Source organism: Botryllus schlosseri, chromosome 9, assembly GCF_051294905.1.
Source record: "Botryllus schlosseri isolate E-star chromosome 9, Bs_hap1, whole genome shotgun sequence".
Lineage (NCBI taxonomy): Eukaryota > Metazoa > Chordata > Ascidiacea > Stolidobranchia > Styelidae > Botryllus > Botryllus schlosseri.
The window spans coordinates 12,029,873-12,055,520 of NC_137244.1; the positions used below are offsets into that span (position 1 = coordinate 12,029,873).

General features: G+C 41.3%; 2 protein-coding genes and 8 non-coding genes across 12 annotated transcripts in view; 2 read left to right on the plus strand and 8 right to left on the minus strand.

The window, feature by feature from the left end:
- LOC145446552 (alpha-1,3-mannosyl-glycoprotein 4-beta-N-acetylglucosaminyltransferase A-like) overlaps nt 1-1,476 on the plus strand; it is a 257,727-nt gene extending 256,251 nt beyond the window's left edge. Inside the window, exon 4 of the mRNA XM_080324891.1 lies at nt 331-1,476. Within this exon, the coding sequence (XP_080181017.1) occupies nt 331-388 (58 nt within the window). The 3' untranslated portion in view covers nt 389-1,476. The remainder of the gene's footprint in view (nt 1-330) is intronic.
- Nucleotides 1-25,648, plus strand: part of LOC145446523 (glutamate receptor 2-like) — an 85,238-nt gene that overhangs the window by 33,950 nt on the left and 25,640 nt on the right. Inside the window, exons 3-8 of one of the 3 annotated variants that reach the window (XM_080324852.1) lie at nt 9,439-9,658; nt 11,132-11,386; nt 17,961-18,110; nt 22,291-22,463; nt 23,134-23,286; nt 23,789-23,914. In XM_080324852.1, the coding sequence (XP_080180978.1) occupies nt 9,439-9,658; nt 11,132-11,386; nt 17,961-18,110; nt 22,291-22,463; nt 23,134-23,286; nt 23,789-23,914 (1,077 nt within the window). The remainder of the gene's footprint in view (nt 1-9,438; nt 9,659-11,131; nt 11,387-17,960; nt 18,111-22,290; nt 22,464-23,133; nt 23,287-23,788; nt 23,915-25,648) is intronic. The other 2 variants (XM_080324853.1, XM_080324854.1) reach the window with 2 other exon arrangements.
- On the minus strand, nt 13,016-13,089 carry Trnan-guu (transfer RNA asparagine (anticodon GUU)). Its single transcript has one exon. It is a non-coding gene; the product is annotated as a tRNA-Asn (tRNA).
- Trnan-guu (transfer RNA asparagine (anticodon GUU)) lies at nt 14,501-14,574 on the minus strand. Its single transcript has one exon. It is a non-coding gene; the product is annotated as a tRNA-Asn (tRNA).
- Nucleotides 14,700-14,773, minus strand: Trnat-ggu (transfer RNA threonine (anticodon GGU)). Its single transcript has one exon. It is a non-coding gene; the product is annotated as a tRNA-Thr (tRNA).
- Trnan-guu (transfer RNA asparagine (anticodon GUU)) lies at nt 15,087-15,160 on the minus strand. Its single transcript has one exon. It is a non-coding gene; the product is annotated as a tRNA-Asn (tRNA).
- On the minus strand, nt 20,048-20,121 carry Trnan-guu (transfer RNA asparagine (anticodon GUU)). The gene has a single exon. It is a non-coding gene; the product is annotated as a tRNA-Asn (tRNA).
- Nucleotides 20,420-20,493, minus strand: Trnan-guu (transfer RNA asparagine (anticodon GUU)). The gene has a single exon. It is a non-coding gene; the product is annotated as a tRNA-Asn (tRNA).
- Trnan-guu (transfer RNA asparagine (anticodon GUU)) lies at nt 24,685-24,758 on the minus strand. The gene has a single exon. It is a non-coding gene; the product is annotated as a tRNA-Asn (tRNA).
- Nucleotides 25,509-25,582, minus strand: Trnan-guu (transfer RNA asparagine (anticodon GUU)). The gene has a single exon. It is a non-coding gene; the product is annotated as a tRNA-Asn (tRNA).

The window sequence follows — 25,648 nt, forward strand, 5'->3', positions numbered from 1 at the left end:
TTGCAGTCGATGAACGCCAAGAATAACGCAAACCAACAGCTACTGGATAACTGGATATGTTAAAGCTTGGTTTACAGACATTTGCCACTTACGACAATTAACTATGATTTTATATGAGATGAACTTGCTTTTGTTTTATTCATTCCTAATTTGTAGTTTTATTCAATTTCCCAGATTTTGTGAATTCAGTAACTCTGATTATAATAGAATTTGGTAATGCTGAAAATTTTCCAGTTGTCCAACTCGATGTTGTAATTACTTTCTGGAATTGCGTTCACTATTCGAGTGTTCAATATTGGCTGTTATGAGATAACACTTCTTCCGTTGCAGATACTCGTCGCTACCAGGTAAAATCCAGAAGTTACGCGACCGAAAATTCAAGCAATGATACGCCCCGTCGTACTCTGCAGAAAGCTTCAAATTAGTCAAGGGCTCGGGCCGGCTATTGGCGCTTGTCGCGTGTCGAAACCTGCGTGGGGAATTCGGTGAAGAAGATAGACCCCGCGTCAGCGACTCTACGCCTGGAATGAAAGGCTCTTGTGGTGTGATCCTTCGAAGCCGATTATACTTGATGATATGAGGGATTGAGACTTGAAATAGTACAGAGGCAAACTTCAGTTCATACGTCCGTCTCGTATTGATACGAGCCCGCGTTAGTCGTGTACCTATATCGATTCACATCGTTGAAAATCTCGTGGCGGTGTGGAGTGCAATTGAACTGCGGCGATGAATTCGCGCAGCCCTCTCTTGTCTCCCGTAATGACTGATATTGATACTTATCTGTCGACGCAGGCATCACTTGCCTTCACGGACATGATGCCAATATTTCTATTAACATATGCTATATGGTGCGCTGTGACACAACATGACATGTCGTTTTAAAGTACTAATGAATGTATATTGCCTATTTATATGGGGTCAGCTATGCCCGTGTGGCAGACGACTGGGTGCTTGTAGTGAGATTCGGTGGGCATTACTTACTCCACATTGTGACATAAGCTTAGCATGTCCGGAACGGATGCCAATCACTCGTCGCAAACTCAATTGAAGTAAGTGTGTGCAATTTTCCGCCTTGTGCTGTAGAGTTTGGTGGCCAATGAATTGTTCTGTGGCCGGTGATCATAGAGTCATTTTCAAATCGAAGTTTCGTTTCTTATCGTGTCGGAATCTGGTAAAATGGCTGCAATTTTCACTCAACAACTCGCTTTACTCCTAATCTTGGATCCAATCAGGCCAAAACTTCAAATGCAGTTTATTATAAGCCATGCTCATGCTGATAATGACTCGTGCTTAAATTTTGGACGTTTTCAATTCAATCTCACCCTGCGTTTGACTATCATCATGATTGCGTAGCGACTTGACTCTAATCGCAGTTACTGTTTCCTGCATTTTCCGTCTTAGCCGATATATGACACTGTGGAACTGGTGAGTAGGCCGCCGTAACTTGTTCAAGTAAACTGACGGGTCAAATACCAATCGCTTCGGGTCGAAAGGAAGTCGGTGATCGGACGTCGACAGGCGCACCAAGTTTAAAATGCTTACAATTACCAGCTTTGTGTAGCTTCATGCGAGTGCAACCGCTGAAGCGTAAGTGCGCTACTGGAAGCGAAGAGCGGATATGGAATAAACGCCTTTGCTTCCGAACACACATGTTGACGGAAAGAAGATAGATCAAAGAAACGATTAGGGCTGCTGTCGGTTGTGTTGTCATTCTGCACTGCATTGATAAACAATTCGCGAATGTAGGCCGTGGTTGCTTTCGTACACCGCTGCTGTAATACTGTCGATTACGCACTCGATACACGCGCAACACTTGACGTACTTAAGTGGTGTGTGTATTTATGACAAATATATACCGTCTAATGAAGAATTAAGAGGCTGCTGTGTTCTATTTTTGGCCCCGGGCTAAGAGCAATTTCGCATGGCGTTCGTAATGTTCACTCCTTTGGACAATTTTACGTAGTTTCGTGACATGTTGCTGACGGGGTGAATGACAATAATTTCCTGCAATATTTTACGGAGTTTTACACGATTTTGCTCACTAAACTATGCTTTCAGCTGTCGCCTCTTCGCAGACGACAACTACGTGGAGAGCGGGTTTTTGATTGAGTTTCTTCTGTGATTATGGCGGTTACTCTCCTGTTGAATTATAGCGGTCGCAAATTCGTATTCCCATGCACTTGAGATATTGGTACGTTTGCGAGGCGTACCGGATCAGCCGATTTCTCTTAGTCACATCCATCTGATTTCGCGGTGACCAATTTTGCGAATTCCAAAGTTGTGTTGGTACTATGCCTAGACCAATTAAATTGCTTGAATACGCTTCATCTAGCTCCAGATACCTTGTAATGAAACTTGTGTGGTATACTTCTCAAACGTTCCATATACTGCTTTCGTTCAGAGGTTTTCCAACTGCTTAAGTGCTCACTGTACGTACAGCAGTCCCGACTAATTCCTATATTTTCATGATCTAATGACATGATGAACTGAAAAAGCAACGCTAACTAGACGAAAATATGGTGGCTTATTCGATCATGGGCGCAGGCGCGCCTAGAAGGAAATATGGAAGCACTGAAATACTTCAGTAATGAAGTGTCGTCACAAAACTACACGTACAAATTAGCGGAGTTGGCAATTCAGTTTTATCTTTCCTTGGTTTGAGCATTGTGATGCTCAATGTTGATTTCAGCTTTTACCCAGATATGCGAAACCACCCCACCGTCCATGCCCATCACAATGCCTCCGTTAAGACATCCCTGGGTAAGGTTACTGACGGCCTCCATAAAACGGTAAATTCTACCCACAATTATTTTCGTACTGTGAACTGTGAAGGAGCTAGTTCTATTTTTCGAAGGACGCAATACAGTCGAATTGTGCCTGGCAATCGACTGCGGTACGAGCTGATGAAAAGATCGATGCCAGGTACTAGTAAGATTTGTGGTTTTCTATATATAAAATATCATAAATAACTTATGTGCTACGGTGGCCACACAATTTGCATAATGCGGCTGGCAGACCGATAAATTCTATCGGCGGTAATGGGAACTTTTCTCCTTTTCGATAACGAGACGGATTCATTCGCCAGAGACGAACATTTGGCATTTCTCCCTTCATTTACTCAATTTACCATCATCACTCGAGCGTAATGATATGGAAAGAAATCAAATCGAAATGGATTTCCTGTATAGGCCCGTCCCGTAGACCCGTACCCACGGACCGATCCATCATCAGAATGTTGACGTTCTGATCGGGGCGGAATGTAGGTGCCTATGCCTTACGTATGTTAGTTGCACATGCACACACACCACAACACATACTAAAATGAAAAAGTACGGAATTTAGAGGGGTAGTATATCACGATATGCACAATTTTGAAATATATAATGCTGTTACTACACTTATGACTTTTCTGGCTCCATTGGGCTCGAAAGTCACGTGACTTTTCAGCATAGCAACCACCGTCTGGGGCCAAGCGCGTTTCTGGTATCATCTTCTCTGCGACAGTAATGCATTTGTATGTCGCAATTTCTGCTACTGCGCTGGTCTTTGCTGTCACATTATGTGTTGGTGTTACCGGATTGATTTTTTTTCGTGCAGATAGATGACATAATGCATAGTATTCAATTAACATGGAGTGTAGAGCAGTTTAAGATAGCCTATGTCAAACAAGTAATTCCAAGGTTTAGCACCTTCATCTGGGCCTACTAACTATTCATCGTATGGCTGCAGCATTATTATGCTTCAAGTGTATACTTATCGACACGGAGACAGTGATCAGTCAACATCGGAGATTAGTAATATTGTAACATTACCGTACCGTGTTAAATTTGATTTCAGATGGATTTGGTTAAGCTACTTTTACGATTTGCGAGTTCTTCAAAAATAATCCGAATTTGGTCAGGAGAAGTCAAAATGATTTAGACAACGACCATCCAATATCAGCAATGTATGGTGGTGATGGCAGAGAATTGGGAAATATTCAGTTCAGCCATGAGTAGAATGAAAGTTTATGACGTAGAGGTTGGTAACTGCAAAATTACCTGAAAGATTGGGGAAGCGTTGGAATTGAGTTCGAATCCCACTTGACGCAACTGGGTCGGAGGCTTATCTGGACTCCCCACTGCTTACCTAACTACACGAGTAGCGTCATGTAATCAAGCCTAGATGGCTAAGTAAAGCCGATGAGGCTCGAAAATCGGCACCGCTGACGAGGACGTATGGAAGCAAGCAAGAGAAGAAAGATGGTGAACGAATGGGTGACAGGAACTCAGAAAAAGCTTATCAAAAAGCAAAGAGACCTTTGAACTTTAAAGCATTTATGCTGTGGTGCAAACAGACGATCATCATCATCATCATTGGTTTATTAGCAATTTTATCAGTTCAATACACCACAAAATGCGATACAATGAAAAGACAGGAAGATGTCGAAGCGACTTGGAGTAGTCTATGGAATCAGACACCCATCTTGGCCTAGGCGATGTAAAGAGGAGGCATGCACACTGAATGAAAGTAAAGAAGATAGTATTTCCACCTTTTCAGAGTACTATGTAATATTGCATACTCGCCGGAGTGTTATATTTTTTAAGTAGTTTTAGGACATGTTTGCGGCACTTTTGTGATGTGTGTATTGATAGATATCAAGTGTCCCTATTCTACCAAATCAAGATCATTAATAGACTTGAGCGTTTAGAAGAAAGTCTTCATTTTGAAATGAGTCGGTGATACTATAGTACTTGCCCAGCATCACAAGTACTTTGACAAGTGCAGGGCACCTTGTGCATTGCATACTCAAAACTTATTCCATTTATTCGTTTTGGACCCGACGATACCCTAAGATTCTGAATAGAAAAACTACCATTCTGAATAGAAAATAAACTACCTAATTCTGATATAATAATATTTCCTCAACAATACTTTCTTAATCTTGCATACTCTCGCTTGATTTAACAAAATTCTTAGAGTGCTGACGAAATCAATAAATTCGACAAATTCACAACTTGAGAATGTATTTCCTTTGTACCGAGAATGAAACATATAGAATGTAGGTATTGGTCACAGATTAGGTATTCCTGATTAATGTTGCCAACTTGCCATAAACGGATGCAGTTTTGACTTAAGCTATACACTGCTACTGTGGAGGTAGTCTTAAACTGACGACTCACTTAAACACATAGAGTTGGCTTGAAAATGGGCAGGCATAAGCAATACAATTGAGAGGACTGTGTTGGTATATCGAAATTCGAAATTGACGTAAACGAAAATAACAGCAAGCAGTGTAACTGTGAGTACTCCATGGCAATCTGTAGTTATTGCGTTGCTGCATCGCGTCGACGTCAGTATCTTCCAATGACAAGCCAAGATCCTGAACGGCGTCTGTGTAAATTTAGGGTGCTCTGGCCCTGGCACTGAGAACGACGGTAAGGGATACAAGTGTTGTTGGGTCCGTATGGTTACGAGGCTGGTCTCACACAAATGACCTACTGGTGGCATTGATGTAGGCTACCGTATGTCGACAACAATGTCAGTTCCTTCCCAGCGTTTTGGGTGGATTTCTACCAAGTTCAGGAAGTATATGTGGTCCCTACTTTTAAGGCCGGTAGCGTCTTGAAGTGTTGGCTTCACCTCCCTACGGTGACGTCATTCCATAGACAGTTGAGCTGCATTTTCTCACAGTTCAAGGGGTAAATAGCGTGCGTGTGCTTCTCGTTCTTGCGATAAAAGAGATGGTGTCTTCTGGAGAGCAGTTTTTGGCAGAGATACCAATTGCATCATACAAGATGCCGGGATCAGTGATACCCCGGATATGGTTTACGTATAGCGCACAGTGCAACTTCACTAGCACAGCAATCAGGTACAGATTAGTGAGGCTAGCATCAATGTTTGCATTGATTTGTTAAACATCTAAAAGTATCTATAAAGAGAATAAAATGGTTATGAATTAGCCTACCCTCTGATTTTTGTTCAAGAAATTTGTGTAAATTTTGTATAGGGCAATGCAAAAGCTACTGAAGGTAGAAACTTTTAAATTTGGCTAAACTAGCCAAATTTGCTATACATTTTTTTGAAAACTCAACCATTTCATGGCATAGCCAGTAAAATTTTATAAAACTATTTTATTTTTTCAATAAATTAATTTTTTTTGTAAAATCTGATCGCTTCACTTCTGCATGTTGGAATTGACCCAAATCTAGTGTGCAACCTTTTTTCAAGCCAACCTAACAATTTTGTTCATGAGACAGTGAAATTTGGAAAAAAGGTTGATTGAACAACACTGATGTATAGAAACTTGACCAAAATTTAGGAAAAACATTGGCAACAGTGCCAGTACTAAATTATACGAAGTAATAGTGTCATGAGTAACAGCAAGACCTGGTCTTCCATTAAAAGAATATTTCATTCCAGTTAGAATGATACCGGTACCAAATTGTAAATCGCTGCATCATCACAAAAACCAAGTCGAAAGTACGGTACTCTTGTCCTTGTCCGGCAATAGCAGTCTTCTCAGCACTATCCTTGAAACAATCAATAACTTCCTTCTGATTGGCATGGTTAAACTTAAATTTGGCTGACCGAAATTCTTGATTATCTTTTTCGATAAATGGCACAGATATCTTAATTAGCTAACCGATGCCTGCAGTTGATGCATCTATTCTTAGGCCAATTTCACTATATAAACACTTTAATAAAAATCTAATAATTGTGGGTTATCTTAAATCATTTGCTATTGAAGCTGACTCGATTACGCTGTCTTGGGGCACACAAAATACCGGTGTGACATTTGATACCACCAAACAAACAAGTCAACATAGATCAAATGTTAATTATATTTATCATCACCACTAGCTTTATTAATTTCAGTCACATTCCTGTCGTTTTCTGGCAATTCATAAGTCGATGGAAAGACTACTTTTCTCATCCATTATAACAAATTGGCACGTTATACCCTGGCATTTTGCGCGGCTGCAAAACAACATACCCCAACCTAGTTAGTGTCTAAAAGTCCTGAAACTAGCTAATAAGTCATAGAAGATAACATAAAACCCAGAACCGTACTTCAAACAACCTCACTGAGACAGAAAATACGATTTGAAAACAGACCAATATCGCAAATTAACACAGGGAGCGGCTATCTAAGATAGTTGTTTGGCCCCAGCGAACCACAAGTCACGTGACTTTCGAGCCCAATGTGCTGCGCAATAGAATGGAATTCGCGGCACATGGTGTGAATGTGTGATGAACAGTGTTCACTGAACACATGTAGCGGATTAATTATGGCAAATAATTACGATTGTACTTGTACGCACTATTGCCACAGGTAAACTAATAGGCCTACGCGATTTCAATTGGATGAAAGGCTGACATCTCGGATTGCTTGTATTGAAGCAATACCATATTATTGATTTCATGTCTCCAATGACAGAGGAGAAGGCGTAAGAGAGAGAGAGAGAGAGAGAGAGAGAGGAAATATTTATTGATTTAACCAGCCGAAAAGAAAATAACATTTGTGGATGAAATAATAACAAAGGAACTCAACGGGGGTGGACAGTAAGTGCGCACTTTGTATCTCTCTGAATGGAATCCGGAAACGATTTGCTTGCATCAAAGTAATCACGCTCGGGCTGATCATTACGTTCTCTTTTTTGTTCCGTACAGCCTGTCGCTTATTTGGTACAACGTACAAAGTTCATTGATCTGTGAAAAACTAAGCTTTGCAATGTTTTTGCGCTCGACGCATGTATTTTTGTTGCTGTCTATTGATCAAAATTATTTGGCGCCTATCGCCTGGCGGCATTTTGAACCACGGTCGATGACATTATGCACGAAGAAAGGAGGTCGTATGAAATGATGACAAAATGGAGTATAAACATTCGGGTCATTGTTATGTTTTTAGTCTTCTTAGAACAATAACTCACACGACGATCTTCCAAGATGAAATCAGTATATTATACTGCGAAAACTTACGACAGGCGATCACCATCCAGAGTGCAGCTGAACAGAGGACGTAGAAATCAGAACACAAGGGTATATATACGAAGCGCGACACACGCGGAAATAATGATTGGTGCTAATCACTAATACTAGACATATAAGAGACACGCGATACCAACGTAAAATGCACGAACATAACAGTCCTCCCCTGTAAGATTAGAGGGACGCCCACATTTACGTAAGTCTATTGAAATCGGTTTGTTTCCTATTTCTAGGGGGATAACGTCCACCCGACGTACGAGCAGGACTAGCTGCAGAATGTTGTTCCCTATTCCTTACCAATGGTTGCTCAGCTTGTGATTGCTGAGGTTGAGCAACTTCCTGTGTGGCTGTATCATTATCAATGGAAATCGAGCATTGTTGGAGTTGGTTTTTGTGTCTTCTATATGTACACAATGCGTCCCAATATTTCCGTCACCTCGCCAGCAACCCACTTCGACCCGCGTCGGTAGCTGCGAATGTAAACCAAGGAACCAATCTCGAAATGAGTGAATGATTGTCTTGGCGCAACGGGTTTCGATTTGTCGAATGGCGAGCACAAACTTAACAAATTGCGCTGCTGCCGACCATGCAAAATCTCGAGTCTATGCCCGGGTGCGGTACACATCGGCACGTATAGCGAGAAGCGTTTGGAGCGCTAAGTTAATATCTTTTACACAATAGCACATATTGAACCGTTTACGAACTGACGTCAAATACCAGAATGGCTACAAATTGCGGTTACACGATAAAACAATTTGAACGACATATGGAGTTATGCAAGAATCAATGAGCAAAATGGCAATACAAAAATTCACTTTTAATTGAGCACATTTATCAATAAGAAATCCACGATGAAAATCATATTTTGCATAACTAAGTATATATTGATCCATAGTTTCGGGGTAGCGGCAATAACGACAGAAAGGAGAGTCTAAAATTCCTATTTTAAACAAATGAAAGGACGGTCAAAATCGCAGGGCATCGGAGCGTATGCTTGACATCCCTGTTGTACATGATCACAACACCAAGAAGTAGTAGATTTTGGAATCCGTAAATGAGAGAGCCTCTAAAGTCTAAACTTTACAGTTTACACTTCCAATTCACGTACCAGATGCCACCTATACCTATCAATAGCTGAGTACCATACATTGATGAAGGAGAAGAATTCAATATTTTCAAATTAGAACCCATATATCCAGTATAATGACACTGATTTTCCAAGGCTTTCTCGGAAATTGTACATTATTAGAAATTCGTTGTCAAAGTTGAATTCCAGCTTTAGAAATGATAAATCATAATCCTATTTTTTTCAAGTAAAGTATATACTCATTCCTCATCTCTGCTAAATTGTGGTAGCCTTATTGTTCTGTTTTACCTATAGACTTACTAGTGTCCCACACGAAAATGTTGATATTGGTGAGTCATGTAAATAGTAAATACTAAATGTAGTAATATTTTGCACCCTAGATATCCCTGAATCGTCACCTGAATGATCTCACGGGAGAGATAACCATCCGCGATCATCTGAGCGATATTCGCAGGGCTGGTAACCGAGTTGTTCTGTTGCTTTGCGATCATACGCTTGCCTCGGCCGTCCTATCCGAAGCGAGCGCAGCGAACATGACCGCCGCCGGGTGGGCCTGGATTCTATGGAACGATGTCGCTGACCAGTTAATCGTACAGAATAGTAAGATGAGTTTCATTCATTCTATTATGAAGTATGCATGTGCAAGTGGAGCGGTTCTAGAGCAAGGGCTCCCATACTACTACCCGCCAGTCCACTTTTTGTTTAGTTGTAACGCTGAACTGCATCGCATTGTTACCTCTCTGAGTGTTTAAAACGGCGAGAAATACTAAACAGCTGGTTTATGTGCCAGTTATAGAAATGTGCGGCACACGAATGAAGTAGCCCAAAACATTAAAATTTTGTCACCGGTAACCACAAATACTGTAGTCGCCGAAAATAATGAAAGGGGTTTCATGGCGCAACGAATAACATCGTGGTGCGCGTAGTTGGATTTGAAGTCTGTCGTACCATTCAATTTTTAGGCTGCGACTCGAGTTTGGAATACATACAGTTTCCATGCTCCAACGATCCACTTGTGCAATGTGTGACCCGCACTTTTGCGTATTTTCCATATGTTGCACTCACTAAAATAACTTTGGCAATGCATTACACATGTTCTGTAATCTAGCTAGACAGGGGTTCTCACCCTTTATTTCGCCGTGGCCCACATTAGGGTTTGAAAATGTTTTGTGGCTTACCTCTTAGCCTAGAGTCTCAGTCCTGCTCAAAGCGTGGTAATCGCCGGCGTCAGTTTTTACTACCGTTCATAGAAATGTAAAGACAGTAATTCGCGCGAAGTGCGAAGAGAATTTTCAGGTTCTATAAATCTCGTGTAAAAACGACCAACGAAGTAATTCTGGCCACCTTAGAACTCCCACCCATTGGGGTTTGGGGTGCGGCAGTTACGCTTCTGGCAGCCCGTATAACTCTTGTGTAGCCAACATTATGGACGTCTGCGGTTCAACGCATGTCGCGAAACAGACTGATCTAATCCCCGCATCCACGGACTCAGTTTGCGTGATTGGTCAGTACATTCATTCCCATAATCAATTCATGCAACTCTTACATTTTTCCAACGATTTTAAGGCTTACTTCAAAGGTTAATGATCTGGGCTAAGTCCTCAATCCACTACGATTCGTTGCATTGTGCCCTATACTTCCACAGGAAATGGATAAAATTGATAATAAATTTCAATTATGGCTATTTTAATGTTATGATAATACGACCTGCCGAAGTACCGTAAATTTACACCAAATACATTTAGGTCCAAGGTTAATGAACATGTACAGTGCCCACCCTTTAGAACGCAATACGACATATGACCCTGCTCGGAAACTAGGTTGCTTCAGCATTAACTTCCAGTTATTGCATAATATGATAATCGAAATTGTTTTTGTTGCTACAATTATACAAATAGCTCTGTGGTTCACCTTAAAATGCTCCGGTGGCCCACTAGTTGGCCATGGCCCACTGTTTGAGAACCCCTGAGCTGGAACATAGTAGCCTACTGATATTATGCCTCTTATTACGTTATAAGCGTGCGACAACAATACATTTTGAATAAACTCCGAAATTTCAATTTCATTGCCTAGCAGACGCACCAAGACGGCAGTCTCGATTATTTTCAAATGGAAGTAACGAATTGATTACGTTGCCTGACGTACCTGGATTGCTCGCTGTCAGAACATCGTTCGTCGGCGGACCGCTTCTAGAAGAGTTCAACAATGAATTCAATCGCTTTTTGGGTGGAAACTTCACGATTTTACCAAACATAAATCAACTAAAATACGCGGATGCGTTACTGGCGACGATGTATGGTCTTTCAATTTGCCGAGGCAATGTTACAGGTAAGCCCATGTTGTCGAATAACCACGGATACGCTATATATAATAATTAATTTACTAGTTATTGAATGTCCTTCCCATTCGCCAAGTTATACTGCAACACAAGTGCATTGTACGTATACCAATCGTACCACATCCACAAGCAAGTTTCAAAGTATTTCTCGTCTGGTCGTGTTGATGTTCTGTAGTTGTTGGATACAATCTCAGACCTATAGATATTTAAATTAAATTTGACCTTAATAAAACAAATTCAGAAATAATATAATTTATCCGAGTCCAACTGACTTTGCCGCTAGAAATTTAAGAAAGAAAGTTAGGTTCGTCTATGGTTGCTTGTAGCCATGAACCCAGCAAACCAACGCACAGTGTACAACTGAGATTGGAGGTCCCAAAGAATACTCCAAATTACCTAAAACCATGTCTGATCAATTCCAGCAACAACTTAAACGAGTCGAGATGACTGATTTTCCAGACTCGACTCGAAACATAAAATCCTTTGCCTAACATAAAAATCTCAGCGGTTGCCCCGATATTAGCGGTCGGATACAAATCTGAGATGTGCTCTTAGTGGATTTGGTTGTCACCAAATGATCGGTATACTCGGCCAAACGCGCTAGCGGGTTGCGCCATCGAGTCTCAGGCGATAGCGATATTGACCGTGCTCAGTTATCATAATGACACGCACGATGTATCTAAAATGCGACACATCAGTGTTTCAAGATACAATACTATATGATCTTGAAATGACTATATATGGTCTATCTATTAAAGAAGCACCAACACTTTCAATATACAGTTTGATCTCTATGTAAAGACACCATAAAGCCTTGACGATTGATCCATCAAGTCGATTCTATATTCAAAAACAGCACAAATTACGTTCAATAATGTGGAATTTCTTAAATTTGCTAACGCTAGTAATGGAATGAAAATACTCAACGTGGCCATTATGATAACAGACGAACGAGTTACCCGTTTGCGCCTCCGAGACACATGCAGCGTTATCGCTTGGGTTCAATAGACGATTTCCTGTTACATCGGGTTCACTTATGCAAACAATTTGCGATCAATGAATAACCTCATCAACTTATCATTCGACCCAATGATAAGCCCGGCGCGTTAACAATTGCGTTAACTATTGCGCCAGAGACGCAGCGTTATTGATTGGGTTAAGTATAGTCGATTGCCTTTTACTTTGGGTTCACTAATGCAAAAATATCATTCAACGTAAACATCATCCACCGATCATTCGTCCCAATGCTAGGCCTATTCGTGGTATGAGATCAGATAGCGTCCCTGTGTGTTAACCAAACCAATCTTCATTCGTCGATGGCATAATAGATTGAATTGCGGTATACTTTAAATTACTATCGATATCAAAATGTTCCTGAAATCAGTCACCGTTTAGCAGTCAGATGAATACGCGCATCGTCCCGGGTGGACTTGAACCAACAACCCTTCGGATAACAGCCGAACGCGCTAACCTATAGCGCCACAGAGACGCCGCGTTAAAAGCGGCTCCAGGTAGTCGGTTCAATATTAATTTGTATTTACGTATGCTTCAAATAGGTCCAATATAAATCTTCTCCAATTTACCTTTCGTTAATGGTGGACTAAAAACACATAGGCTATCGTCCCTGGGTGGGCTTGAACCACCAACCTTTCGATTAACAGTCGAACGCGCTAACCGATTGCGCCACAGAGACAATGCGGTGGGTGTGGTGACGAGTTGTCAATTGAATTCAAGTATACTTCAAATTACGTTCAATATCAGTATGGAGCTATGAGCCTAACGTTAGCGGAGTGTAGAGATACAATCCGTCCGTGGGCGGGCATGAATCACAAACATAACCCGTAGCCAGATTGCTTATAGTGGTATAATCCACTGATGCAACACCAATGGGTATGGGTTGCGCTTGCGGGTTCGAGTCCGATCGAGGTCGACTTAAGAATTCCAACCTAAGTGTTGGAGGTTTATCTAGGCTCCTTCTCGCCATCTTATCCGTGTAAGCAGTGTATTTAAAAGCCTCGAAGTGGGCCGTGCTACAACTCGGCAGCTACGGAATTAAAATGAAGAACATTGACCTGGTGTAAATGACCAATGACCCTGGTAGTTCAAGTTCCAAGTTTATTCACAAAATTTCATCTTTTCAAAAACCACCAGACTGCGATACAATGAAAGATTGGAAGGTGTTGAAACGACTTGGAGTAGTCTTTGGGACCAGTTAGTCGACAAACACCATGAATCCTACAAACAAACAAACAAACTGACAAAGCCTAATGCGCCACGGAGACACATTGATTGCATTTCAGATGGAATATAAGTATGCCATAAGATACGTTCAATATCGAGTCTAGTGAAATATCGAGAAATATTCATTTTCGTTAGCCGTGAAAAAAATCCTAATCGTCGCGGAGTGGGTGTGAACCACCTACTTATGCAAATCTCCCATGTATAGGAGTCGTAATATGAGGTTCGGAGTGTGGCATAATCGATGGTTCTATTAGTTTGACCCGCTCAAGACGCACAATGTGCAATGATATGTAATGAACAGATAGGATGATGTCGACACGACAAAATACGTTCTGTCAAATCTGGCATCCGCCTAGCATATGCCAGATGTAACCCTGTTCTATCTTCCTCTTTCTTTTATTGTCGCTTCCTCCCTTCTTCCATTTTCTTCCTTGAATTCGTCGTTGATGCGGTCTTTCTGTGCGCTTTTTAATGTAATGACGCTGTGCGCACACTGCACAGCGACGTGCAGGAGTAAAATATCAGATAAACATCTGACACTATATACGGAACGTCTTACTTTCAAGAATTAAACATGGGCCTCCCCCGTCAATGGCGGTGGTACGCCAACTCGCCCAGATAAAGAATAGCATTTGGGTTCAATATCTCGAGTCACGAAATCAGTCTTCGTTATACTGGTGAAATAAAACCACACATTCTCCCTCGGTGTACTTGAATCACCAACTTTGGTCTTCTGTATATTTTCGTCCATTGATCCTTCTTCCCAGTTGGACCACGAACTCAGGTAAATATGTCGTACCTGGTATAATTTCGTCCGTTGATCCTTCTTTCTAACGTTATTGCTGGAGCAAAAGCTATTGCATCGTCTCTGGGTGGGCTCGAACCACCAACCTTACTGTTAACAGCCGAACGCGCTAACCGATTGCGCCACAGAGACATTGCGAGAGTGCGTGAGCCCAGCAATAGATTGCTCATTAAATTGGGTTCACTGCTGTTCGCGACCTTTGTATATTTCATTCATTGATCCTTCTTTCCAATGTTGGTGGCGGAATAACAGCACACCGTCCCTGGGTGGGCTTGAACCACCAACCTTTCGGTTACCAATCGAACACGCTAACCGTTTGCGCCACAGAGACATTGTGGTAGCGTAATAAAAACACATATCGTCGGTGGGTGGTCGTGATCAAAAATATTTCGGTTAACAGCTAAAAGTGTTCACCCTTTGCGCCAAAGTGACTTAGCGGTAGGCTATCGCATGCACTCAGCAGACAATAGTGGATTGCATTTATCCTTCTAATTACTTTCAATATTAAAATTTTAGCAATCAGCCTTTGTTTGCGGTGGAACATAAAGATGTATCGTCACTGGATGTGCAACATTCTTTTCCTTTCTCTAATTCCGTCCATTGGTCCTTTTTCTTGATGGCTGCGGAATAAAAGCGCATTCCTTCGTCCCTGGGTGGGCTCGAACCACCAACCTTTCGGTTAACAGCCGAACGCGCTAACCGATTGCGCCACAGAGACATTGCGTGAGCGCGCCAGCTCGCCAGCGCAGTAATACATTAGTGATTAAATTGGATTCACTGCTGAATAAAGTTTCATTCGATGAATGATTTCATTTCATCCACTGATCCACCACTGATCTTTCTGTTAGACGAATTATCTTCAGCCTAATTTATGAGAATCCGTCCCAATCTACAGTGAACATCATATTCTTTACGATTGAACCTTCGTGCTAATATATTTTCCGGATTCAAGCGTAATCTATTTCTGTCGAACGCTTTGTTTGTATGAATATTCGAATTCATACTATGTCATAGTACGATCACGTTTCACTCTTGTTGTGCTCAGGAATATATGCATCTAGATCAGTGGTTCTCAACCGCCGGTCCGCGACGACATTCCTGCCGGTCCGCGAGGAATATTTCAATTTTATACTTTAATTTCAAGATGCATGTTAAAGGCTTGTCTTTTGATAAAATAAACAAAACATCTAATTTTAAACTGATTCAAAACTTCGTGAGGTAACATTCGGGCTAGAAACATGTTCGATTTGACTTAAAGTTTAAGACGTTTTATTTGACGACATGCGAGCAACAAATACAGAACAGATACGAGCTCACTCATCGATAAGCAGAGCAGTTTGATCACTGGTTTTCGATTCATTTATTTTGTGCAGGACCGTAACTGGGGCACCCCAAACCGCCCAATTGGAGATAGGCCGAGCTTGAAAAAGGCCAAAAATTATTTCGCAAATGAATATAAATCATAGCGTTTTATTTGAAACTTTTTCCAACATTTTTCCATTTCTTTTCGGGCTTTGCACGATTTAGTGTCCCTAAATGTCTTGCTTATTAGGTGCCCTTCTCCGAGAAATACGCATGATTTATAGGCATTTCGGCGTCAGCCATTGCCGCACCACGACATATCCACACATAATGAAGTTTAGGTTAACATATGGGACTCCGAAATTTGGGCCTAAAATTCGACCGCGAGAAAAGCGCTTCAGTCGTGAATGATCGAAAATTGTCGCCATTGTCACGATAAGCTATACGTAAACTCTCTGCTTACGCTGAGTAGAATGGATGTGATCACAAGTACAGGTGAAAGCATCCACTCAAGTGCAGGGTCTTGGGGCGAAGCCCCAGGAAGTTTGACTTATCATTCTGTGGGGGCCCCAAGATCAACGTTTTTAAGGGTGGGCTGACGAAGTGCTTTTTCGGCCCGTATTTGCGGATGGCCGGTTATAGCTGCTGTAATGTGTTTTCTGGCGGCACGCACTGTATTCGCAGTTGCTGGAATAGCCTGCGTCTGGTGGCAGTGGGCAATGAGCAAGGTAGCACGACAAGGTGCTTGGTCCGACTCCGATACGCTTCTTCTCTTGATATTGTCGGTCGGTATTGAGTTGGCGTGGCCGTTTTAACCCACGGCCTTTGGCGCGAAAGACTGTAAACGACACTCAGCGGTAGCACGTTTATCTGGACAAGGCAATTTAACCTCGACTTGGCAGACTCACTATCATAAAATCACATGGATGCCATCATTAATATTATTAAATACGATCAAAACCCTCCAAATGTCACTCTCTAGCATCATATAATTGCCAAAAACGGTTGCATACTTTACATTTTGGCTTCATTTCAATTTTGACAGTTCACCGGTCCGCCAGACATTTTTTTAAATTTTACCGGTCCGCGAGGCGAAAAAGGTTAAGAACCACTGATCTAGATAACTGGTCATGGTCACCAACATGCGGCCCGTGAGGTCATATTTTGCGGCCGGCGATCTGATTTGAGATTTCGGAAGTAGCATTTTGTACTGCTAAAAATTGTTTTCAGTTTCAAATATTGTTGGTGTTTCAAAATAAGCTATTCTCCTGTAGCCTACATATTGTAACATATTGATGTCAGACAATAACTTACATAAGTTTAAATGGATGGTATTTTGCTTTGCAATATCACTATTGCTCACTAGGTGAAACGGATTCAGCGATGGCAACAGCATTCCATCGAGGGAGAATCAGCTGATATGGATGGACAATTGGGCATATCGCATTGACGTGCAATTGTGGAAGACCTCCTAATATAGCAGATGTAAAGAGATGCACAATAGTTTTTAGACAGCTTTATTTCTGCGTCCACACGGTGCCAATTCAGACAAGAAGGAATCACGAATTGTCATGTGTCCACCAAGTGTCCATTTAACGAAGTGGGTGCTAGACACTTGGCGGCCCTCAACAGTACCATCACAATAGCAACTAACAATCATTACACAATACACAATTACATATACCCCTAATGGGTAGGATGTCACACAATGGCCGAGACGCTGCAAATACGCCCAGAAAACGGCTTAGGCTTTCCCCACAAGATATTTCCTTACGAGGAGATAGTCTTTCAGCAAGTACCGTATCTCGCTAGACCCGAAGTCGATTCCCTTATTGGAAAGCGTTGTCAGGCATCGTGCGCAGCTCATAGTTCAAAATATGTTGAAATTGATGATCATGATATTTTTTGCTGTATTTGTATTTCCTCGAAAAAATATTAGTTCTTTTGTGGTAACTATGATCGTCGCCCATGTTAGAGAGCACAGCGTTGCAATGACCTAAAGTTTTAAAAACGTGGTTACTAAACTGTGTAACTTATTTTGCCTCGGTATTACGCTTTTGCGGCCCGTGGCCTCTACGAAATGTGAAAATGACCCGAGACCCGTTTTGAGTTGACGACCCCTGATCTAGATAGTGAAATGCAAGTGCAAGCTATAGGATTTCTTCCATTTTGGGTAGCGTTATATTCATATTCCCCACCCACATTTTATTTTCAAGGCCAATCATTGTTCAACTGCATATTGAATGTCCGAAACAAACCCGGAATCACGCGAAACCTAACCTTTGACGAAGGCAAGCGCGAAACGATCTACGACACTCGATATGAGATACTCAACAGCAAATCGGGAGGAAGATGGTCCAACGTCGGTATGTCGAAGTTAATATTGTTAGCCTTATTGTACACCTTCTTGTATGTCCTAACAGTTTCTCTACCTGTTGAGATATTGATATATTTATATAAATGTCGGTCTCAGTAATGACGTAGTTCTACTTCTTAAGAGTACTCAAGTAGGTTTTAGCTACTCAATTGGTTATTGAATAGTATATTCATATTAAAATGAACCCTAATATTTTCGGCAGGAATATACTATTTAATTGTATATTGAAGTTACGTACCTTCAAGAAGCTCTTCAATTGTATATGTTTACAGTCTAAGCCTACTTCTACTTCTACTTCACAGTTACAATAATATTTCCGAAAATTCCAGCTCTATTTGTAGTGTCCTTTATCATTTTGCGTTGGTTGTGGAGCAGGGTTGTAACCGAATCACAAGGCTCCGAGTCGCGAGTCAATCTCACTTTTACAGTTTTGACTGGTCAAGTCGAGTCATGTCAATTCACTACCGAGTCAAGTCCAAGTCAGTTAGTAGAGAGTCGAGTCCGGGTCCAAAGCATTGTGGGCACTGCTCAGTTTTGAATTCAATCCGGTTCAAGTCACTTTTTCAACTCTGTTAGAGGGATAAAGAATGGCTTGCATTCGTAATATCGTAATTTTCTTCACCCCTAACAGTTTCTGGCTCTATTTCCAAGTATCACGACTGATATACGAAATACCAATAATTTGATGACTTTACTATTCTTCGAAGTTACAATGACATGTCTGTCTCGTCCGTTCTAGTCTCGAGTCATATGGCTTGGTTCGAACCATCCACAATGTCTCGAGTACAATTCGAGTCAATACACGAATTGACTTGAGTCGAGTCGGGTCATTTTACGCATTTGACTCGAGTCAAGTAAAGTAAACAAAAAATCGTGACTAGAGCCGAATCATGACTCGAGTCATTACGTCCCTGTCGTGGTGATGCACCCATCTATTCGGAAAATAGCCACCACGTTATAAACTGCTACAAGTATTTGAGACCTCGACCTCATATACTTTTAGAAACTACATACTCGAATACTTTACATACCTTCATATTCTACTCTCACTTGAAGTAGTTTTGACTTTGTTTTGGAAATCCTTACTTTTAATTGTAATTGACTATAAATTTCCGGCGCTGCTCCTACTTTTGTACGTGAGTACCAACACTAGCTACTTTGACCAGCTCTGACGTCGTCAAAATAAACGAATTTGTTGTCTTTTACGTTTTCACATAAAACTTTTCACTCAATCCGACAAATTTAGGAGTATAACACTTTGATGTTGCAAGTTCTTGTTTCTTCTTGGATAGCTGTAATCGGGGATCGGTACTATAGATTTCTTCGTCATGCATCGGTTATTTTGGCGTCAGGACACACCATGACTTATCAATATCAAGTATGAAACAACAGGGAAATCTCGGAGTGCTGCACCAATGTCATATGAGCCTAATTGATGACTGGCGTCGAGGTGGCTTCGTTGGCCGCAAATAACCAGATGTGGACAAAGTAGTTAATGTTGGTACTCCATAACACGTAAAAGTAGCGATTCCAGTATACATATGATAAAGCACTGATGCATTTAATTGAATTGAAGAATGTTTCAAATTACCTTCAATACCAATATCTCAGCCTAATGCTATCTGTAAATCCTAATGTTAGTGGTGTAATGGAATTACGTAAAGTATAAGCGGAAACGTAAGTTCTGAAAATAACGTCCCTGAAAATAACCTTTCGATTAACACTCGAACGCGCTAACCGATTGCGCCACAGAGACACCACGTTCGGGCACATGCTGACTGCTGAGTTGTCGATATTCGGCTGAATTCAAGTATGCTTCAAATTACGTCAAAAATCGGTCTGATGCTATCGGTAAATCCTAATGTTAGTGGTGCAATGGATTTACGAAAAGCATAAGTGGAAAACGAATGTTCCGAAAATACAATGCGTCCCTGATTGGGCTTGAACCACCAACCTTTCGATTAACAGTCGAACGCGCTGACCGATTGCGCCACAGAGACCTCAGGGCTAGGCTCGTGATGAGTAGTCCATTCAATATCGATTGAATTCAAGTATGCTTCAAGTTACGTTCAATATAAAAACATCATCCATCGGTATCAGTTTATTACTAATCTCGTCAGGTCAATAAACCACAAGATTGCGATACCGCGAAAAGATAAGGTGTGAAAACGACTTGAGTGTAGTCTTTGAAATCGAACTCCCTGGCTGCATGACGAGTTTAACGTTAGTGGTGTAATAGAAATACAAAACCAGGGTTGTAACCAAGTAATAACGTAGTGGTGAAATAAAAACTAACATCGTCCCTGGGTGGGCTTGAACCACCAACCTTTCGATTAACAGTCGAACGCGCTAACCGATTGCGCCACAGAGACAACGCGGTGCGTCCCGTGATGAGGAGTCGATTGAATTCAAATTGCGTCCAGTATGAAAAATGAACCTGCTGTTAGCTGCATGAAATACACTCTGAACCTCCAATATTTCGGTTAACAGCCGAACGCGCTGCCCGAGTGCGCCATGGAGAGGCCGCTATAGCCATAGCTGTCATTAGTGCATTAGATATCGGATTAACTTCAAGTACGCTTCACATTTCGTTCGTCAAGTCCGAGTCATGGTATTATGACTCGAGTCCGAGTCCAAGTCATTGCGTTGACTGCTCTGTTTCGAGGTAAAGTCTTGTTAAAACCACTTTTTAGAACTCTGTTTGGTGATATCAAATGGTTCGCATATGAAATATTATTTCCTCACTTTTAACAGTTTCTGGTCGCATTTTCAAGTACTAGTACCAATAGACGAAATCCCAAAGGTGTGGTTACTTTTCTATTCTTCGACAATATGAATACCACATACAAACATACCCGCGGAACTTGGGGATTTCTAGAGTAACCAATGTCAGACAATTCTTATGACAAATCAAATCCAATTGCGTAATACACCGGTACATATTCGTGCTCAAGTCGTATTCTCGTAACCATTTTTCTGTGTGTTCTCGTTAATTGGCTATATAGAGTACTCTACACAGTCACCCTGAACGCACAGAAACAATCCAGAGAAGAGCGCGCTAAGCGCGAAATTTTTTATATTCTGCTAAAATATCAGCAAATATTACCTACATAGATCGCTCTAGGGTGGTTGAGACCCAAATCGAGGCTCTTCGCGACCCATGCTTCAAGAACCCCTGTTTTATATTGAAGTAGAGTACAGTTCTTCTTGAAGTAGAAGTATAGGAAACGTAAGTTCTGAAAATATAAAACGTCCATTGGTGGGCTTGAACCACCAACCTTTCGATTAACAGTCGGACGCGATAACCGATTGCGCCACAGAGACCTCTACTCTTAGTCGTGATGAGTAGTCAATTCAATATCTATTGAATTCAGTATGCTTCAAATTACGTTCAATATAAAAACATCACCCTTAACATCGGTATATGTTTTTTCATAATTTCATATGGTCCTTCTTTTTGAAGAAATGTCGTCCCTTCGCCCAAATGTCCTCCTGCTGTTTAGCCTCAAATGGCCAAACAGACCACGAAAGACGTTAAATGTTGACCTAAAACACATACGACGGGTTACGCGGGAGACAAATCTGAAAAATTGCCTTTTTTTTAGACCACTCAACAAGATATCCACTAAATATTGCAAAATCAGCTGTTTTCACTTTCGGTAAACTAACTTCTATGATTTGATAAAAGTTTCATCCTTTACCGATTCCAAATATGGTAACCCTATAACTAATGACACTACCAATTCCTGTAATTTTTGACTTATATTCAGTTACTGTGACACAGGGACTACATTTTGCTCATTCAGTTACAATAATTTCACTCATTAAAAGTGAATGAAACATATCCCAAGCTTGCTTTCTACTTTTTCAAATCCGAGGTCTAAAATGTACGTTTTTTCCCAAAAACAATGTTAGGTAGAAGTGTATAAGTAACAAAATGTACTTCAGCGGGTAGTGCAAGATAACAAAAACTTACTATTGTACTCCGAAAAAGTGAAACTTCTGACCAACTCTTAAAAAACTACCGCATATATTGCGAAATCGCAGCCCTCAAAATGTGCTGTCTTCCATTTGGCTACGTGTCCAGAAAAATATCTATCCTGGCGTTCAAAGGCAGATTTTGAGGTGGTGTTGTATCATTTTGATTTGGAGAATCCCTTCTGTTACAGGCATGTGGCAGGCCGGGGATTCTGGATCTAACGATTCGCTTGAATTGAACCGCGATCAATTACTTCTTCCCGGGGGCCTGCTGAGCATCCCCTCGTACCAGACGCGACTGGAATTTCAAATTTTGGAGATCATCACGATTGCCTCAGAGCCATTCGTCAAAGTCACGTCGTCTGTAAGTCGGTTTTTATCAATCGTTATGCAGTATATGCATAGCACCATATACACCCCGGAGAACCAACACGCCATTCTGCTTCTTCGTGCGATATTTTATTCGAGTAGTTCTTAACCCTTTTCTCAAATATTTGCTTGCACCGCTGTGGAATCATCAACCCCTTTTAACATTCCATTAAACGTTTCTCTGTTCTACATGCGTATAATCAGGGTGAAAATGTGAACGGGATTGAAACGTCAATAGTAAAGTGATATCGCGGGTGCACTTTTACGTTAGGTCATGTTTCAACGACCAAAGCACCATTTTCTACGAATATTAGTTATCCACAATTTATTTACCAAAGATATCACGATACTCACTCATTCAGTTATAATAATCTGGGTCAAGTAGCATGGGTTTCTTGACCAGCTCAGAGCACCACAAAATAACAAGAGAGTAGAAAGAGAGTAGCAAGTCATTTATACTAAGCCACATTGGTGGCAATAAAAGTGTAGGTAAAATATCTGATAAACAGTCATAGCTATATCTCATTCTGAAACCCAAATTATTATCCATAGCTGGTTGAGAATCAATGTTGTAACTGATACCTACATATTACTCGCGTACCGGAGTTTGTGCGTATGATACGCATAATGTAACGGTCACGGAAACCTCATGTTCTTTTTTGCAGGATAAGCTCGTTGGAGGAAGCGTATCTGACGGAAACGGAAAATATTTCTCCGGTTTTTGCATCGAGCTGTTGGAAGAACTGAAAAAGTCGCTGCGATTCAAATACAACATTAGAGATCTTGGTCCGGACGCCAAATTCGGATCTAGAAATCCGGTAACTTTTCTCGCCGTCATTGGTGCACCTGTGCGCGATAGGACCGGCTTGTAGCACGGCCCACCTGCTTGCTTTTTCAAGACACCACTTCCGCGGATCAGATGACTATAAGAATTCATTTAAACGTGAAAATAGTCGAGAATTATACCGTGGTATAACTATATTACTTGAGCATCCGTGTATCGCCGAAATCTTTTCTCGCTATATGAGCAGTTTCCATTTAAATATTTCGTAAGTTGGACTATGGCGAGATGAAATGCCCATTCCAAAGGAGATACTCACGAGGCGGAGTCATATTTTGAGATCAAGTTGCATTGCCCCACATTATAGTTTCAGCCGATTAATACCTTGTGCCTGATTGTAGATTCTTACATAATCGTTTTCGGGATTACATGTTCCGTTATTGTGATAGCGTGCGAAATATAGCAGAGATAGCTTTATTGCCAACCGCCAACAATGTTTATGGTGTTTGGAGATCAACAGTACACACGCATCTCATCAGGTCAGCGGCTACTGGGATGGATTGATCGGCGAACTGATGTACGGCAGCGTAGATCTGATTGTAGCGCCGCTTACTATCACCGAGGAAAGATTGAAGTACATTGACCTCACGAGTCCCTTCATGGAGGCAAGCATTATTTTATTTATGCCAATGATATCCTTTCGCGGACTAGCTATAGATAAATAACCTAGCGTTTAGAAAAGGAGTGCTTCCGTAGAATGACGTAATCACAGAGAGGTTGAAGGCTCTATGGTCTCCCTTCCTAATTTTAATAGCCACCGACACGATTGAACTCGAACTTGCGTTAAATAAACATTCAACCGCGATTTCAGCAAAATCCACGACAAGGAGCATCGGGAACTCCGCCTGAACTGAATTTTAAGTTCTAAAGATGTTGATACTGTACATGGTAAAGTTGCTAAAACTTTTCCTACTGATATGCCAAGCCAAAAATATAACATGAAGGAGAAGTGTCATACGTAAGGACGGAAATACAAAACGTCGCTGGGTGGGCTTGAACCACCATCGTTTGGACTAACAGTAGAACGCGTCAACCGCGAGATGGCGGCAAACTAATACTGAATATAGTCGATTCAATATTAGATTGAATTAAAGTATGCTTCAGATTACTAGCAATATCAAGCTTACTGAAATCGTCCTTTCTTATGGTGGATTAAAAATACGTCGTCCCTGGGTCCCTGGGCTTGAACCACCAACCTTTCGTTTACGAGTCGAACGCACTGACCGATTGCGCCACAGAGACGTGACGGCACAGATTGTTCTGAGTAGTGGATGGTAAATTCGGTTGAATTCAAGTATGCTTCAAATTACGTTCAACATCAGCTTCGTGTTATTTGTCTAACTCCTAACGTTAGTCGTGCAATAGGAGAATAAAACGTCCCTGGGTGGGCTTGAATCACCAACCTTTCGATTAACAGTCGAACGCGCTAACCAATTGCGCCACAGAGACACAACGACAACGATTTCTTTGAATAGTGAATTGTAAATTCGATTGAATTCAAGTATGATTCAAATTATGTTCGACATCAGCCTCATGTGATTGGTGTAAAACAGGGGTATCAAACATACAGCCTGCGGGCCGCTTCCGAGTCTTCTGACTGGCGAAGCGATTGTGAAACATGTATTACCCAGCACATTCCTGGCAAATCTTGAGAGTTTTTTAGTACGAAATACTTTCATTAAATAATCCCCCGGCCAGGCAGATAATGTTGAGTTTGTTCTCATTGTTCATAGGCCGCACAATAGTCAAATGGCAGTGGTGTTGGAGTGTCACTGTAATCACGATCAGCAACAAGTCGATGTCATTGATATCCACTTCCGAGAAGGAAAAAGGTGCGCACACACAGCGTTTTGTGGATGAATGGACCCAAACGTAGTTATTCACAAAAGTGGAAACGCCAGTTAGGAAGCGCTATATGCAGGCTACATGGAGAACATATTGTTTAAAAAAGCATATTTAAAATATCTGTGGTTGCACTTCATTTTTGCTTATGACTTTACACCTCCTCGACTTACAAAAAAAACCAATCACGATATAACAATATAAAACTAAATCTCAACGTCTGCGTTTACAGTTAAATCACGTGTATTCCTCACGGCCGAGAGTCATTTGAGGGTTTGGATCTGGCCCGCGACGCAGCATGAGTTTGACACCGCCGGTGTGAATCCTAACGCTAGTCGTGCAATTAGAAGTATAAAACGTCCCTGGGTGGGCTTGAACCACCAACCTTTCGATTAACAGTCGAACGCGCTAACCGATTGCGCCACAGAGACATCACGATAATGGTCGCTCTAAATATTCAATGGTAAATTCGATTGAATTCAAGGATGATCCAAATT